The sequence below is a fragment of the Lonchura striata genome, chromosome Z, assembly GCF_050655825.1.
Source record: "Lonchura striata isolate lonStrDom1 chromosome Z, ASM5065582v1, whole genome shotgun sequence".
Lineage (NCBI taxonomy): Eukaryota > Metazoa > Chordata > Aves > Passeriformes > Estrildidae > Lonchura > Lonchura striata.
In genome coordinates, this window is record NC_140740.1 from 75,467,097 (window position 1) to 75,480,485 (window position 13,389).

At 34.7% G+C, this 13,389-nt stretch overlaps 1 protein-coding gene across 5 annotated transcripts in view; it reads left to right on the forward strand.

Annotated features, from left to right (window-relative positions):
• The window catches only part of TENT2 (terminal nucleotidyltransferase 2), a 48,425-nt gene that overhangs the window by 15,058 nt on the left and 19,978 nt on the right, over window positions 1-13,389 (forward strand). For all 5 annotated transcript variants that reach the window (XR_002465515.4, XM_021531123.4, XM_021531121.4 and 2 more), the window contains exons 9-12: window positions 1,232-1,308; window positions 4,272-4,400; window positions 6,545-6,588; window positions 13,243-13,379. Coding sequence is in view for 4 of the 5 variants with exons in the window: in XM_021531123.4 (XP_021386798.3) it covers window positions 1,232-1,308; window positions 4,272-4,400; window positions 6,545-6,588; window positions 13,243-13,379 (387 nt within the window). In the remaining variant the exon portion in view is untranslated. The remainder of the gene's footprint in view (window positions 1-1,231; window positions 1,309-4,271; window positions 4,401-6,544; window positions 6,589-13,242; window positions 13,380-13,389) is intronic.

Sequence of the window (13,389 nt, forward strand, 5' to 3'; positions counted from 1 at the left end):
GTAAACATGCAGTAGAACTTGCTTCAATAAGCATATGGTAAATAAGCTTGTCAATTTGGATTAATTGGAATTACACATGCAATCTGACATTTTTTGTTATATTTGAACATGCAGTTACTATTCTTATGGATGTTCATGCTTATATTTACAACTGTGATGTGGTACCTGAAGCTTTGAAACTTGTTTATTTCCTGTACTGTTATGTACTATATTCTTAAAACATATAAAAGGTTATGCTTGATACTAACTCAGCTTAAAAATTACGCAGTAGTTTTGATGCAAAGAATGTTTTGATGTAAAAAGTGTATAAAAGATTTAAAAAATGTAAAATGTTCAAAATACATGAAAAATTTCTAGTAGGCCTCAAATTGTCTTTTACAAATTTAATGAATTTCAGGTCCATCTTCCCCTTATGTAATAAAGAAAATCCAAAGTGTTTGGGTGAACAAATGCTATGTGAATCAAACTTGTGCATGTAAAATGGAAATAGCTGTATATCACATATACAGCTACTTCTTTGTCTAATAATAGGCTCTTCCTGTTGCAAGTTAGTGTTGATATGGTTTATTGACCATGAATGCAATGTCATTTCTTGAGTTCTGTGATTAGTTAGGCTCTATATAGTAGTAGGAAATTAAAATTGGGGCAGGTTGTGTTATAAATAAAGCAGTTAGTGCTTGTTTGCCTTACTTAATCTTAACAGAATAAAATGTACCGAAAGTGTTTTATTGCACAACAGGTAGTGTTTATTCAGAATTGGTTTTATTCCTACATACTGAGTCTCTCTTACTGTCATTGCAGAAATGGGTCTTACCTTCTGACCACTTCCAGTTCTTTTTCACAGTTCATTGGCATAATTTCCTAAACTAATACCTCAGAGAATCCTTCCTGTTATCAAAAGTTATCTGTAGTAAATCATGTAGTGCAAGTGTAGTTGGGAGAAAGATTGGGTAAAAATTAAAAAAGATATCCTAAGTTGTCCTAGAGTCTAAATTTGCATCTACATGTATTCTTCATGTAAAACAACAATTACATTTTTATAACAAAGGAATTCAAGTCTGTAAGTGGCTCAGGAACTCTAAACAAAACTAAATCATGGCATTTGAAGCTCTAAAGAAAGTTTCTAGGGCTTTAAATTAAAATTATTTTTCCCAGTATCTGTCATAAGGTAGGTAGTAAACATTCAGAAATTAAATACCATGATGCTTCATTTTTTTTTCCTCCCTAATAGCAATGTGGATTTCGACTTGAATGTAAACAATGTGATAGGTATAAGAAATACATTCCTTCTGAGAAGCTATGCATTCAGTAAGTTTTTATTTTATTTTTTTATTTATTTTAACTTTGCTTATAGAGTTTGTATTTTGGTATTGATATGCTATGAAAATTTAATAGGCTAAAGTTAAAATTTAATAGATATATATATTTACCTATTTATCTACATTAAGTAGCTTTAAGTTCTTGTTGCTCATTCTAAATATATGGAGAAAACAGCTGTATGTTTTTAATTGAATACTATAATATTCAGAAGATAAAAAAGACTCCTCATATTCAGGCCCATACTACAAGGGCTACTTCAGGTATTCTGCAGATAATAATGTCATGATAGTAATGGTTATCTAGTGTTGTAGTCTCCAGCTTCTTTTATCTCCTTACAGCCAATGACAGTATGGATGGCTCATAGCCAGCTATGTCTGTATGCTGTTGCAGAGACTTTGCTTGGAAAATCCAGAATACTGCTTCCGTATTTATACTAATCCCAAATCAAAATTCGTTTGTGTCTGCTCAGGAGTTTGCATGTTAGGGAGAGATTGTGAAACAGCCTTGTGAAAGGAAGATAATAACAACAGCATTCTTAATGGTAAACTAAGGTTTTCTTTCTTCGCATTGCAACGTCATTTGGCAGATAAGTACATAAAGGAGTGTGCCTCAGCTTTTTTCTTCTAGGGCATTTGCATTTATTCATTTATCCCCTTCTTCAGTTCTTGCATAAAAGAATTTATTTCTATTTAGGGTAGGTAGTTACCAATAGAAGCTACCTACACTGGTTAATTTTTACTTATATTTCAGTCAAAGTAGTTAGTGTTCCATATTCATGTTTCTAGGAGAGTCTACAGCTTGTCCTGGATCAGTTGGTTAACTGTGATTTTTTCATACATTCAAGAAGGTGTATGACTGGAAAAGGATTTGCTTCCAAGTTTAAAAATATTAGGAAGTAATCATTGGACAGTCATTTCATGAAGTCTAATGTTGATATACTTGTTTGTAGCTTCTGTCACAGATTGTCTTTTCTCAGAAAATCACTGTAGGGCAAACAAGTCTAGATGTGAAAAGAGCAGTGGAAGCAGTCCTAGTATCCCACCTTCTCTTCTGTTCTTCTTTTACAAGGCCAGCAAAATCAACTTCATGTTTCCTGGTGAAGGCTAAATAATATTTTCTTGAAGTCAAGGAGTGAGTTAATAGCAAAGAGAGACCTATTATTGAAAATACAATCTTTTCAATGTTCTGGATCTTCCTAAATAGTCTTCAACCTGCATGGGAGAAAAAAATTATCAAATTACCTCTAATGTAGGAAGATGTATTGGTCTGTTTTCCATTGGAACAAATTAGATGCTCAGGCAAACAAGGGACTATCTGTCTTAGTGAATATGATAAAAAAGCTAAAACTCAAAAAATTTCTGTGAATGCTTTTCTGTCTGTTTTGAAGTTAGCTCTTCTGTGTTGGTGCATGAGTGCTTTAGGAAACATTGAGGATGATGAGGCAAGCTGACACAAAATGTGAACAGAAAATGTAGGTAGATTAGGCAGAGCTAGAAGGTGAAATCTATGCTGTTACGTTACCAGTTGTTTGTTTAAGGGGGCATGTCTGATTAACCAGCAGGTTTTGCTAGATATTTTTCAGTTAGTGGAGGCTGAACTTTTTAGCTTTGTGCAAATAACATTACTGAGCATTTTCTTGAGAAAATGTTGTATCAAAATTTACTGGCCATATTGCACACAAACTTTTTTATATACTGATTACAGGCACCAGCAGACAGAATTTACTATCTCAAAATGAGGTCAACTGAAAAAACATGTTTTCTACTGTGACACAAAATAGCTATGTTTGAAACTGGAACCTATTTGCATTTTTCTCTCATGAAAAAATCCTATTCCAATTAATGCATCTTCATGTGGTATCTGTACAGTACCTTTTTGGCATCTCACAATTAGTGTACTGAGTTATATTTTTTAGTTTAACCACTGATGCCCAATGTCAGGAATAAGATGATTAGTGGTAAGGAGTTTGGTTGTTTCCAAAAGATCTTCCAGATCTAGTAGGACATTCATTCTGAGAAGAGTACCACTTACATGGGCATATGTGCTGAGCCACTCTGAACATGTTGTGAGAAAATCATGCTTGATAGTTTTGTAGAATAACAGAGCACCCCAACTGATGCAGTTGTAGGATGTCTTTTGTCCTTGTGTCCTCATAAGCAGAATACAAAACTTTGTATAATAAGGTCAGGTTAGAAAAGATACTCCAGAATGCATAAGCTTTTTTTGAATATCTGCTTCTGCATACCTGCAAATAATAAACTATGCTTCAGAGTTTCAGGAGTTTGTGGTAAGTGATGTCTACCTACTATAGATTAATACCTTAATTAGAAGGTTATCTATATTCACCAGAAATTCAGAAGATCATACCTGGCATATGGCTGTATTTATGTTTTTTCTCATGAAATGCATACATATTAATTTAACGAGATACTGTATCTAACATGTCATCTGCATAAAAAGCTAATGAAGACATGGAAAATTTAAAATTTATGTTTGTATGAGGGGTTACTGCTGTCACGTATCCTGATGTAAATTTTAGAATCAGCTGTGTCCTCAAGCCACAATAATTATTTTCCCTGCCTTCAAAGTTTATATAGCCTGAGTAAAAAAATAACATAGGGTCTGTCCTGACAACAAGTATTTTCACAGAAAATTATTACAATTAACTGGAGAGATGTTAGAAGTTGAAAGATGCTTTGCAAATTTCCTAGTATACCTCCTGTAAAGTGTCTGTGGATCTTACTACTCAAAAGGCTGTTTGCAAATGCAAGTACTTTGTTTTGATTTTAATAGGATGGATAGTAATTGTAGAATTCTTTAAGTAAATTCTATAAAATGCCTGCAGAAGGTAACCTTAGAATACAAAACTACCATGTTGATCAAGAACAAATGTTGATTAATTGCTATCTAGTTAAATGTACTTTTTTGAGATGTGTTTATTTTACTTGCAGTTGAGAATCGAGTTCGTCCATTAGTACTTGTTATTAAGAAGTGGGCAAGTTTTCATGAGATAAATGATGCCAGTCGTGGTACTTTAAACAGCTACAGTCTTGTGTTGATGGTTTTGCACTATTTACAGAGTAAGTATTTTTTACATGTTGAAACTGTCCCTTTTAAGTTCATATTTGTTTAGTTTTCCTCTTTAGTGAAGCAGTAGTCGTATCCTACACAGAAATACTTAAAGTGAGTTTTACTCCATTTCATTATGTTGCATTTGTGTTTAACACGTGGACATGCTCTTTGGAGGCAGAGTTGCCACCTTTAAAAAGGTTTGGAAAAAAAATGTACTTAAAGGACACTGTGTAGCTATAAAACAAACTTAAGTACTACTTCACAGAAATGCATAAGAACATTTACTGTAGTCATCTCTGGCAGCTGCCACAGCTGTCTAGGAAAGAAGAAAAGAAGTCTCATCTAATCCTTTTTCATGCAAAACTGATCAGTCAGCTGTCTTGGGAAGATCAGCAGTCCAGAAATCAAGGAGGAGCTATCTACCTGTGCCTCCTCAGCCTTTTCTATGGAGGAAAAAAAATGGCATGAAAAAGAAGCACTTGAGATGTGGCCCTGTACATTGTACATGCATCTGAGCACCAGATTTTTAGGTTCTGATGTTTTATTCATGCAGATTTTAAGCTTTTTTTCCCTGCTATGTACGTGTGATATTTCTGAAAATAGCCTCTGTCCTAGAATTTCTAGTAGTGTTTTTGTTGATACTGTGGACAGAAAAAAAAAGAACACCTTTCTTTTGCACTAGTGTCCCTGCCTTCACTAGGCAAATTTCTTTTCTATACTTATATTATTATTATTATATTCTTATACTAATGTGGATGTCTTTGGACCCAGGTTTAGTGTGGCTTGAGTTTATTTTGTAGATACATCAGTTTCTTGTACTTGAACTTTCTTCCAGATAATAGGTCTAATTAACTTGAACAGTAAGAAAAGGAAACTCATAGGGCAAATGCTAGTGGTAAGTGGTAATTTTTTCCCTCCCATCCATCCTCTTACTAAAGCTCAATAAAGCATACACACCTAGATACAACACCTTGATTTTGTTGCTCAGATTTTGTTGCCTTTTATGTTAGTGTGGTAGAGAACTGGGCAATATCCAAGATGTTGCAGAAGCATGAACACCCACAAATAAAAATGTTACTGAGGCAGCTGTGGTAATTTTCTTAGCAGTCCTGAATGTATATTTGACTTTTTAAAGGTACTCCAAATACATTCTAAGAATTCTGCTTTTCTGATTCTTAGTCTCTAAGGAAAAAGGATTATGTGACATCTCTTCACCTGTAAGACCTTGTTGGAGAGTGAACTAAGTTCCAAATCCAAGACCTATGTACTGAATTTATTTATTTTTTTCCTTAGTGAATGATGTAGACCAATTTCTTAAACCATGCTGAAGACATGATGTTAAAGCCTTAGTTTGAGGAGTACTCTGACAGTTCTACAGCTGCTTGAGTAGGATGTAAAAACTTAGGGATTTTGATCCATCTATAGGACCACCTTATCTGGGTGATTTTTTTTTTTTTGTCTCTAATGTATATAGTTCAATAGATGCACTCCTAATCCATGGTTTTCATAAAAGTGACTAATATTTAGATAATTTTATGCTTGTTAGTATTGTTAATGACTGTATGATCTTTATAACGTTTGCCATTTAGCAGATCAGCTAACACTATTAGACCGTATTTGTGTATTTTATGGGGATTTTGCTAGCAACGCCTACTAAGTGTGTTGAGCGTTTTTAATAGGTTACATTTGGAGATTCAGTATGTAATCCTTGGCAGCTGAAAAACATGTTCTTTTGCAGTAACTGTAGACTTGTTCATAGAATTGTATTAGATATAAGGAAGAAAAGATGAGTGAAGCTCTAATTTTTCATTAAGGGAATCTAGATGATTTTCCTATAGCCATGAATTCTGAATATGAATTTCAGAAATAAAGCTGTACCCAGCTGCTATAGAATTTTTCATGCCTTTTACATAGAGTAGTGTCTTGATAAGACCTTTCATTAGCTGAATAAAGTTCCTATAGTACTGTAGAGTAAGAAATACAGTAATAAAAATGTTTGCCAAATAACTTATTTTACAAAATGCATGAAAGTGAAGTTCTTGATAAATGTTTTTAAGATAGAATTTCAATGCAACTCTTTGATGTAGTTGATATGATAGTGCTTCCTGTGAATTACATGAATCACAGTAACTTTGAACTTTTTTTTTTGTAGCCTTACCTGAACCCATCCTTCCATCCCTCCAAAAAAATTACCCAGTAAGTGTTTCTTATGGATTTACTACATCATTTATGTATGTGACCCTGCTTATCCAAGTATATAAATTCTTAACAATCTCTAATGGATTAAGCTGAATTAGCAGTCTGTTGGTCGCGTCATTGATATGCTAGATCTAAGTGTGAAAAATATTATTTGCTGCTTTTGATAATTTTTTAAATGAAAATTCTGTTATGTATGGAAGATTGACACACAGAAGAAAGTGCTAATGAAAACTACTAACCTAATTCTCTTTATGCTGGCTTGGAAATATCCCTGTGTCAGCTGTAGTTTTCTGTAACTTTCCTGTATCTTAATGTGTTAAGTAGTGCTTTTTCATTCAGCTCTGGTGCTTCAGAATTCCATACCTTTCCAAGCTGTTGAGTTGCCTGATATTTCCATGTGCAGAAAGAAAGTGATATATGGTTTACTAAGGAAACTTGAGACCTCACAAAATTTGACTTCAGTCCAAAAAGTAAACACCTTTTTGGAACTTTGTTATTGTAGTTAGATCATACTCTGTCCATTTCTGGAGAATCAGTATGCTTTGGTCCCTCCAGAATTAGGAGTGTTATTTGTGAGATCTAATCTAAGAAAAATTATCTAGAAGTAAGAACTGCCCTCCTAAATATTTGTCTGTGCACAGAAGTGCTATTGCTGAATAGTTCTATGCTGTAATTTATTTACAAAAATTCCTTGGTTCCTTCCTCTTTACCTGTCTCATATGTGTCAGTTGAAATTTTTCTTTATTCATAGTTGACGTAATTTGGTGTTCCTGTCTACATATGGGGGGGACTTTAATTGGTTGCTAGCAATTGTGCCAAGCTAGTATCAGAAAGCCATTCTGTCTTTTGCCTGTATTTCCCATAATGCTGAAATGGGAATATTTAGTGGTGCTGCACATCAGGGAGAAAATACTTTGGTGTCAGCCATTTAGGGTAATTAAGATAATTGAGATGCAAAAGAAAGCATTGAACAATAATTCACTGCAGTTTTATTTATGTTGTAAATCTTCTTAGGGAAACCTGTGCTATATTTTTATAGTCTTTATCTTTGCCTTTGATTTTTTGATGGTACGCTATACCTTCTAGTTTCTTCATTGGGAGCTCTGAAAAGCTTTTGAAACTATCTTTCATTTCTTCTACACTTAGCTTTATCTGATAGATTTTTGAATTGTTAGATTTGCTAATTACTTTTCCTTAAAGCTTGCGTGCTGTAGTGTTCTAAGTTTTGTGTAGCATGTTACTTAAACAAAAGTGTTTAGAACTGGCTGCTTTTGACTCTTCTGTATTTATAATGCAGACATTTATATTTGTAGTGTTCAAACTTTGTAGTGACATCCAGAATACTATAGAAATATTAATGCCTTCAATCATTAAAGCAAATGTATCCAGTACCTTAAGCTGAGAAATCTAATTAATCTAAATGCAAAGTTTTACCTTGTGTTTTGTGAAAATGGTAAATCACTTGCAGGTGAGCAATGCTGTAAGAATTGCATTTTGCCATGTTCTGATATAGATTATACTTGGTTTTATTGTTCTTTCTTATATTTGGGAACGGACAAAATATTTTAGAATTGCTAACAAAATTAGAAGAATATTTTATGCATGCTTACTACAAACCTAATTGTAAGTATGTTTTTGATCTACTGTCTCCATTAGGAATATACTTAAATGCTTAAAAATTATGAAATTTGAAATTTCTGAATACTAATATTTCAAAGGAATTTTAAATGAAAAATATGGCAAATCAATTTTGGTCTTGTGGCTTGCAGTAATAATTAAAAAGCACAGGCAAATTTCAGTATCAAAAGAAACCATATCTTTTTCTTATGATTGTAGCTGGTCAGAGTTGTGTCTCTATACAAAAACTATACAAACATACTGCATCTTCCCTAAGTACACCTACCCACAGTTTTTCAAATCTGCAGTCATAAAATACTTCCATTATCTAGAGAAAATTGCTTATCTTAAATTGTTGGTGCTATATAGAAGAGACATGCTTACATTGAGGAGGAATTGAAAGACAGATTCTGTGTCTCAGTGAATCACTATTACAAATATGAAGGGTGAGAAGTCCTGGAAAGCCACCAGATTTGCCCATTTCTGCATTCTGTTGTCATGGGGGAGTTTCCAGCTGGTTCCAAGCTGATGTGTTTTGCAGCCACTAGTTTAGAGGGAATATCAGACCACATCAAAGGCAGGGTTGTATTCTGGGGTTTCCCTTGCCCCCTAGCCAGGTGAGGTAGATGGCAATAGCCCACCAAGTGTGTTCATCAGTTTTGAAGTCTATATAGTACCTGCTTCCATTTCAGGACTTCATGGATAAGCTCCAGAGAACCCGTGGTGGATTAAACCATTGTGGCTGGTGAACATTGCTGTCAGTGGCACTCAGAAGGAAACTTGTGCCTGACTCACCACTGTTCAATGTGGATTTCTCTCTCAGGGTTCTTAGGTCAGGGTGACCCCAAGAGACATTGAAAAGAGTCTTTGCTTCCCTAGCCTGAATGCAGCCAAAGAAGGAGCCTGGAATACTTCCGATTGTGCTTTCAAGATTATTTCTTATCTAAACATTCTTTCTCTGATTTGCCGAGCTCTGGCTAGCAAGGAGGCCATAACATTTCTCTCTCCAGCCCCGGGCAGCTCCCACATTATATACTCAAAACTATGTGTCTATGTTTATAATTTCTTCACTAACTCCTATCATCTATGTTAGACAGTGAATCTTTAACTTAAACCAATAGAAAAGTGCCACCATCACACCAAACCAGGGAGGTCAAGACAAAGAAGAAGGCTAGGACACACCCAAGTTCCTCCATCTTGTATCCCTTTGAATACCATTCTAGAAATCCCAAAATTCTACTTTTCCACCCTGTGTTATTTTAAATATCACACTACTAAAACCCTTGTGACTTGTAATTCCTCATCCAGAGTTGGCAGTTTTCCATGGGCTAAAATCGAAGCCACAGCTGTTTTTGACTTCATGCCAGGGTCTCTGAGACCCCTGCTAGGGTCTCGAGACAGCCAGGGCAGCCAGAGTTATGTCCTGGACTCCAACATTCAAGAGGTCTGGTGTTTTAACTGAAGTCAAGACGAAGTTGGGTTTCCATGAGTGCTCTGGATGATGAACTTCAAGGACTCTAGGATGAGCACATCTTTGTTTCTGCTGCCTCAGTTTCATGTCATGTCTTGCAAAAAGTGGGGCAGAAGGTAGGATGGTCTTTAACATGGGAGTCAACCCTTGGAAAGACACAGTTTGCTTCACACTGAGTTGCATTTTTAAAAAATATAAGCATGAGTTAAATACTCATTTACAAGACTGGGGAAAAGGATATTTTAGGATATTTTATGCTGATGTTACTATTTTGAATGAAGAATCTTGTACATTCAGAATTAAACTCACTATACATCAAAATACTCAAATACAAACTTTATTTTGATGTACACTTGTGTTCCTTTCTAGTGTGTAAGGTGGAATGAGCATACTTAAAAGCATTTTGTAGCTTGAATATGAAGCATGTTGCTGAATACTGGTATTTCTTGAGAAATCAGTCAATCAAGATAAAAATTAGAGATCCAGCAAACAGAAGGAATACTTTCAGATCTCTTTTATGGGATATCTTAAAATAATGGAGAGCTCATTTCTATTTCTTGCCCAATCAGATTCTGAATCTAATTTCTGTCTCTTAAGACAGCTTGAGGCAAAGATGCAGTAAGCGAAATAGGGACTTATTTTAATAGAAACTGAATATTTTGCCTTCTAGAGCAAATTAAGAAAAGAAAAAGTACTTCGAAGGATGCTTTGTAATTCCATTTTTTAGCAATCTCACCTATGTGCAGAATCTGTAAGCTGTACCTTGTTTGTCTAGTTATTCCCTGAGTTCCTCTAGTGGAAAGGAAAATATTGTTACCCTTGTATTACAATAGATGAATGGAGAAGATTTGAAGTTAGGGGATTATCATGGCTTGTCTGTGGCAAAGCAGAAAAAAGTATCTAGGTATCCCTTAGCTGGTCTGACCTCGTTTCATTGGACAGTGAGTGATTCCTTTGTTTAGAAATGACCTTAAATTACATTGGTAATTGAATTATTGAATATTGGTATATCTTGACAGAAGTTTTCACTAAATCTTGCCAATTTTAAGTAGTAATTAATTTGGTTTTACATGTAGAATATTCTAATATGGTAATAGCAACCGCTTGCATAATAAATTTTCTTTATTTCAGAAAGATTTAACACTTAGTTTTGCCTTCTCTGTGGGGTAATCAGCTACCCACAGCGCATAAAAAATAAGTCTACTAACAGTGTCACAAACATGTGATTAATACATTGCTTTAGTTTTGGTTAGTAAGTCTTATTTTCTTCCACAAAAGTAATACAAGTTATGCCTCTATTTTGCAATACTCAGTTGTCTTTTTTAGAGCAATTTTTATAGTGACATAACCACTAAACCAAGCGGAAATGAGAATTACTTATATGTGTCTCTTAAACTAGGTGGTTGGGGGTTTTAATAGTTAGCTGCTATAGCCTGTAACCTGTGTTTTTACTAATGCATGTGTCTAGAATAATATGCATGTATTTTCTTGAAAGCAAAAGCCTTTCTGAATAAGAAAATCTTTGAGATCATATTGTCTGCCAGTTAAAAAATAGCTTTTTTTTAATATAAAAAATAATAAAAGAGAGCCTAACTTTTTAGCTGCTGAGGATATCAACCTCACCGTGATGGCAGAATTCTCTTGCAATTGAGAAGTTCTCAGGCAATTAAATATTCAAAGTGTAAAAAAATTAATCTTGTCTTTCTTTCCTACTGCCTCCCAACACTTACTACTCATAGTAGACATCTGTTGTAACTCCATTACACTTCTGTATTTTTGTAGGTCAGTGGCCCCATTTTCTTCTTCCTTTCCCCCCCTTCTCTTGTATCTTTTTTCATCAGCTGGTGTACTGCTAATTCTAAATTCAATTGTTCTGACTCTTTGGCTTTCTGTGGGGATGGACAAGAAGTGACTTTCACTGTAGTACCTTTCTGATAAACTTTAGGGTTAAAACTGTATTTACTATATGACATGGGAACAACTGTTCCTTTCTACATCTTTGGATACTGCATATCTTCTTTTTATGTCTGTGTTTCCATTGTTTTGATGTCGTCTGATGAACTATAAGCTGTTAAATTTTGAGCTTTGCAAACAAAATAATCTTTTATATATAGCATTATATCATAAGAGATCAACCATTGTAATTTTTAGATCTCTAGAAGAATAGCTTTTTTTCCCCAAAATGTGTTGCACAAGGTTCCAGGGAGTTTTGCTGAAGCTGACAGAAAGAAGATGGGACCCTCAAACTTTCCAGTCCTACTGGTTTTGTCACTTAACAGTACTCTTCTCAGAGGAAGCAGTGCCAACTGTGGACATGGAAATAATACTACGCTATGTAGTGCTTCTAGTGCTATTCTTGTACTATAAAGTTTGAATCATGCCTGATACTACTCTTAAAAGTAAAAAATTAATGGGTGGGGAGGGGAAAGAAGATACAGTAATGAGTGAACAGGTTCCTAAATTTACATAAATGTGTGTCTTTATGTGAATGTAATGTTTGCTTCTGTGTATCTTGAGTTCATTTTCAGTAAAATACACAACATTGCTGTAAAACAGTGTTAAAACCAGGTATTAGCAAGTCATAAATATTGTTTCTATGGCAAGAGGAGATATGTTTACTTCTGTGTACCCCAGTCTATCAGAAGAACCTAAAGGATGCAATGGACACTGAAACAGCAGGGCAGTTCTAAAACCATATGTATTTAGTCTTGTATATATTCCTTTTTTGGCTGGCAATAGTGCCTTCTTTTCCTAGCAAATCTGATTTTTTTTGTGCCCCATTATGCTCACCCGCTTTCCCCTACAGAAAAGCATACTTCAGCTGAAATGCAGCATTCTCTGTATTCACGCATTTTTTATAACTTCACTGATGGTTGGGTTTGGATTTTTTTTGGGTTTGGTTTGGTTTGGAGTTGGTTTTTTTTTGGTTTTTTTTTTGTTTGTTTTTGTTTTGTTTTGTTTTGGTTTTTTTTTGGTTTGGTTTTTTTTGTTGTTGTTTTTTTTGTTTGGTTGGGTTTTTTTTTTTTTTTGTTGGTTTTTTCATTATTGGCTAGAGGAAGTCATACCTGCAGTCTTTATGCTTATTTTGTGGGTGGAACAGGTTCATTCATATGCAGTTTTTAATTTGGTGCCTGGGAGCAATGTTACGCCTTCCCTCCAGATTATTTCTGTACTTTGGTTCAGCTATGGGAAATTTACAATAGGTCAACTTCACCTACATATTTCTCAGCTGAACTGCATTCAGCTCAGTGCAGGCTACCTTACACAGCTTTTGCTCTTGTGGTTTTAAATGCAAGTCTAGTTCAAAGATTCTCCCGTGTTAAAATTCTTTAGTAAACAGAAGTTAACAGATGGTCTTGTATGCTCCTGTGCATACAAGAGTTTAGGGGGAGTAACTAGTATTCAGTGGGGCAGAAGAGAAGTAGTCCTTGGCTTGTAAGTTGTCCTTGAACTTATAATAAGCAAGCAATAGGCAGCTTTCTTACTGTGGAAAATACGTGCATCTGGGTTAAGGTTCTCTCTGTGTATATACATATATATACACTCTGATTTTATTTTGACAGGAATGTTTTGATCCTACTATGCAGTTGCATTTTGTTCATCAAGCTCCACGTACCATTCCTCCTTACGTCTCAAAAAATGGATCAAGCCTTGGAGATTTGCTAATAGGCTTCTTCAAATATTATGCCACAGAATTTGAGTAAGTAATA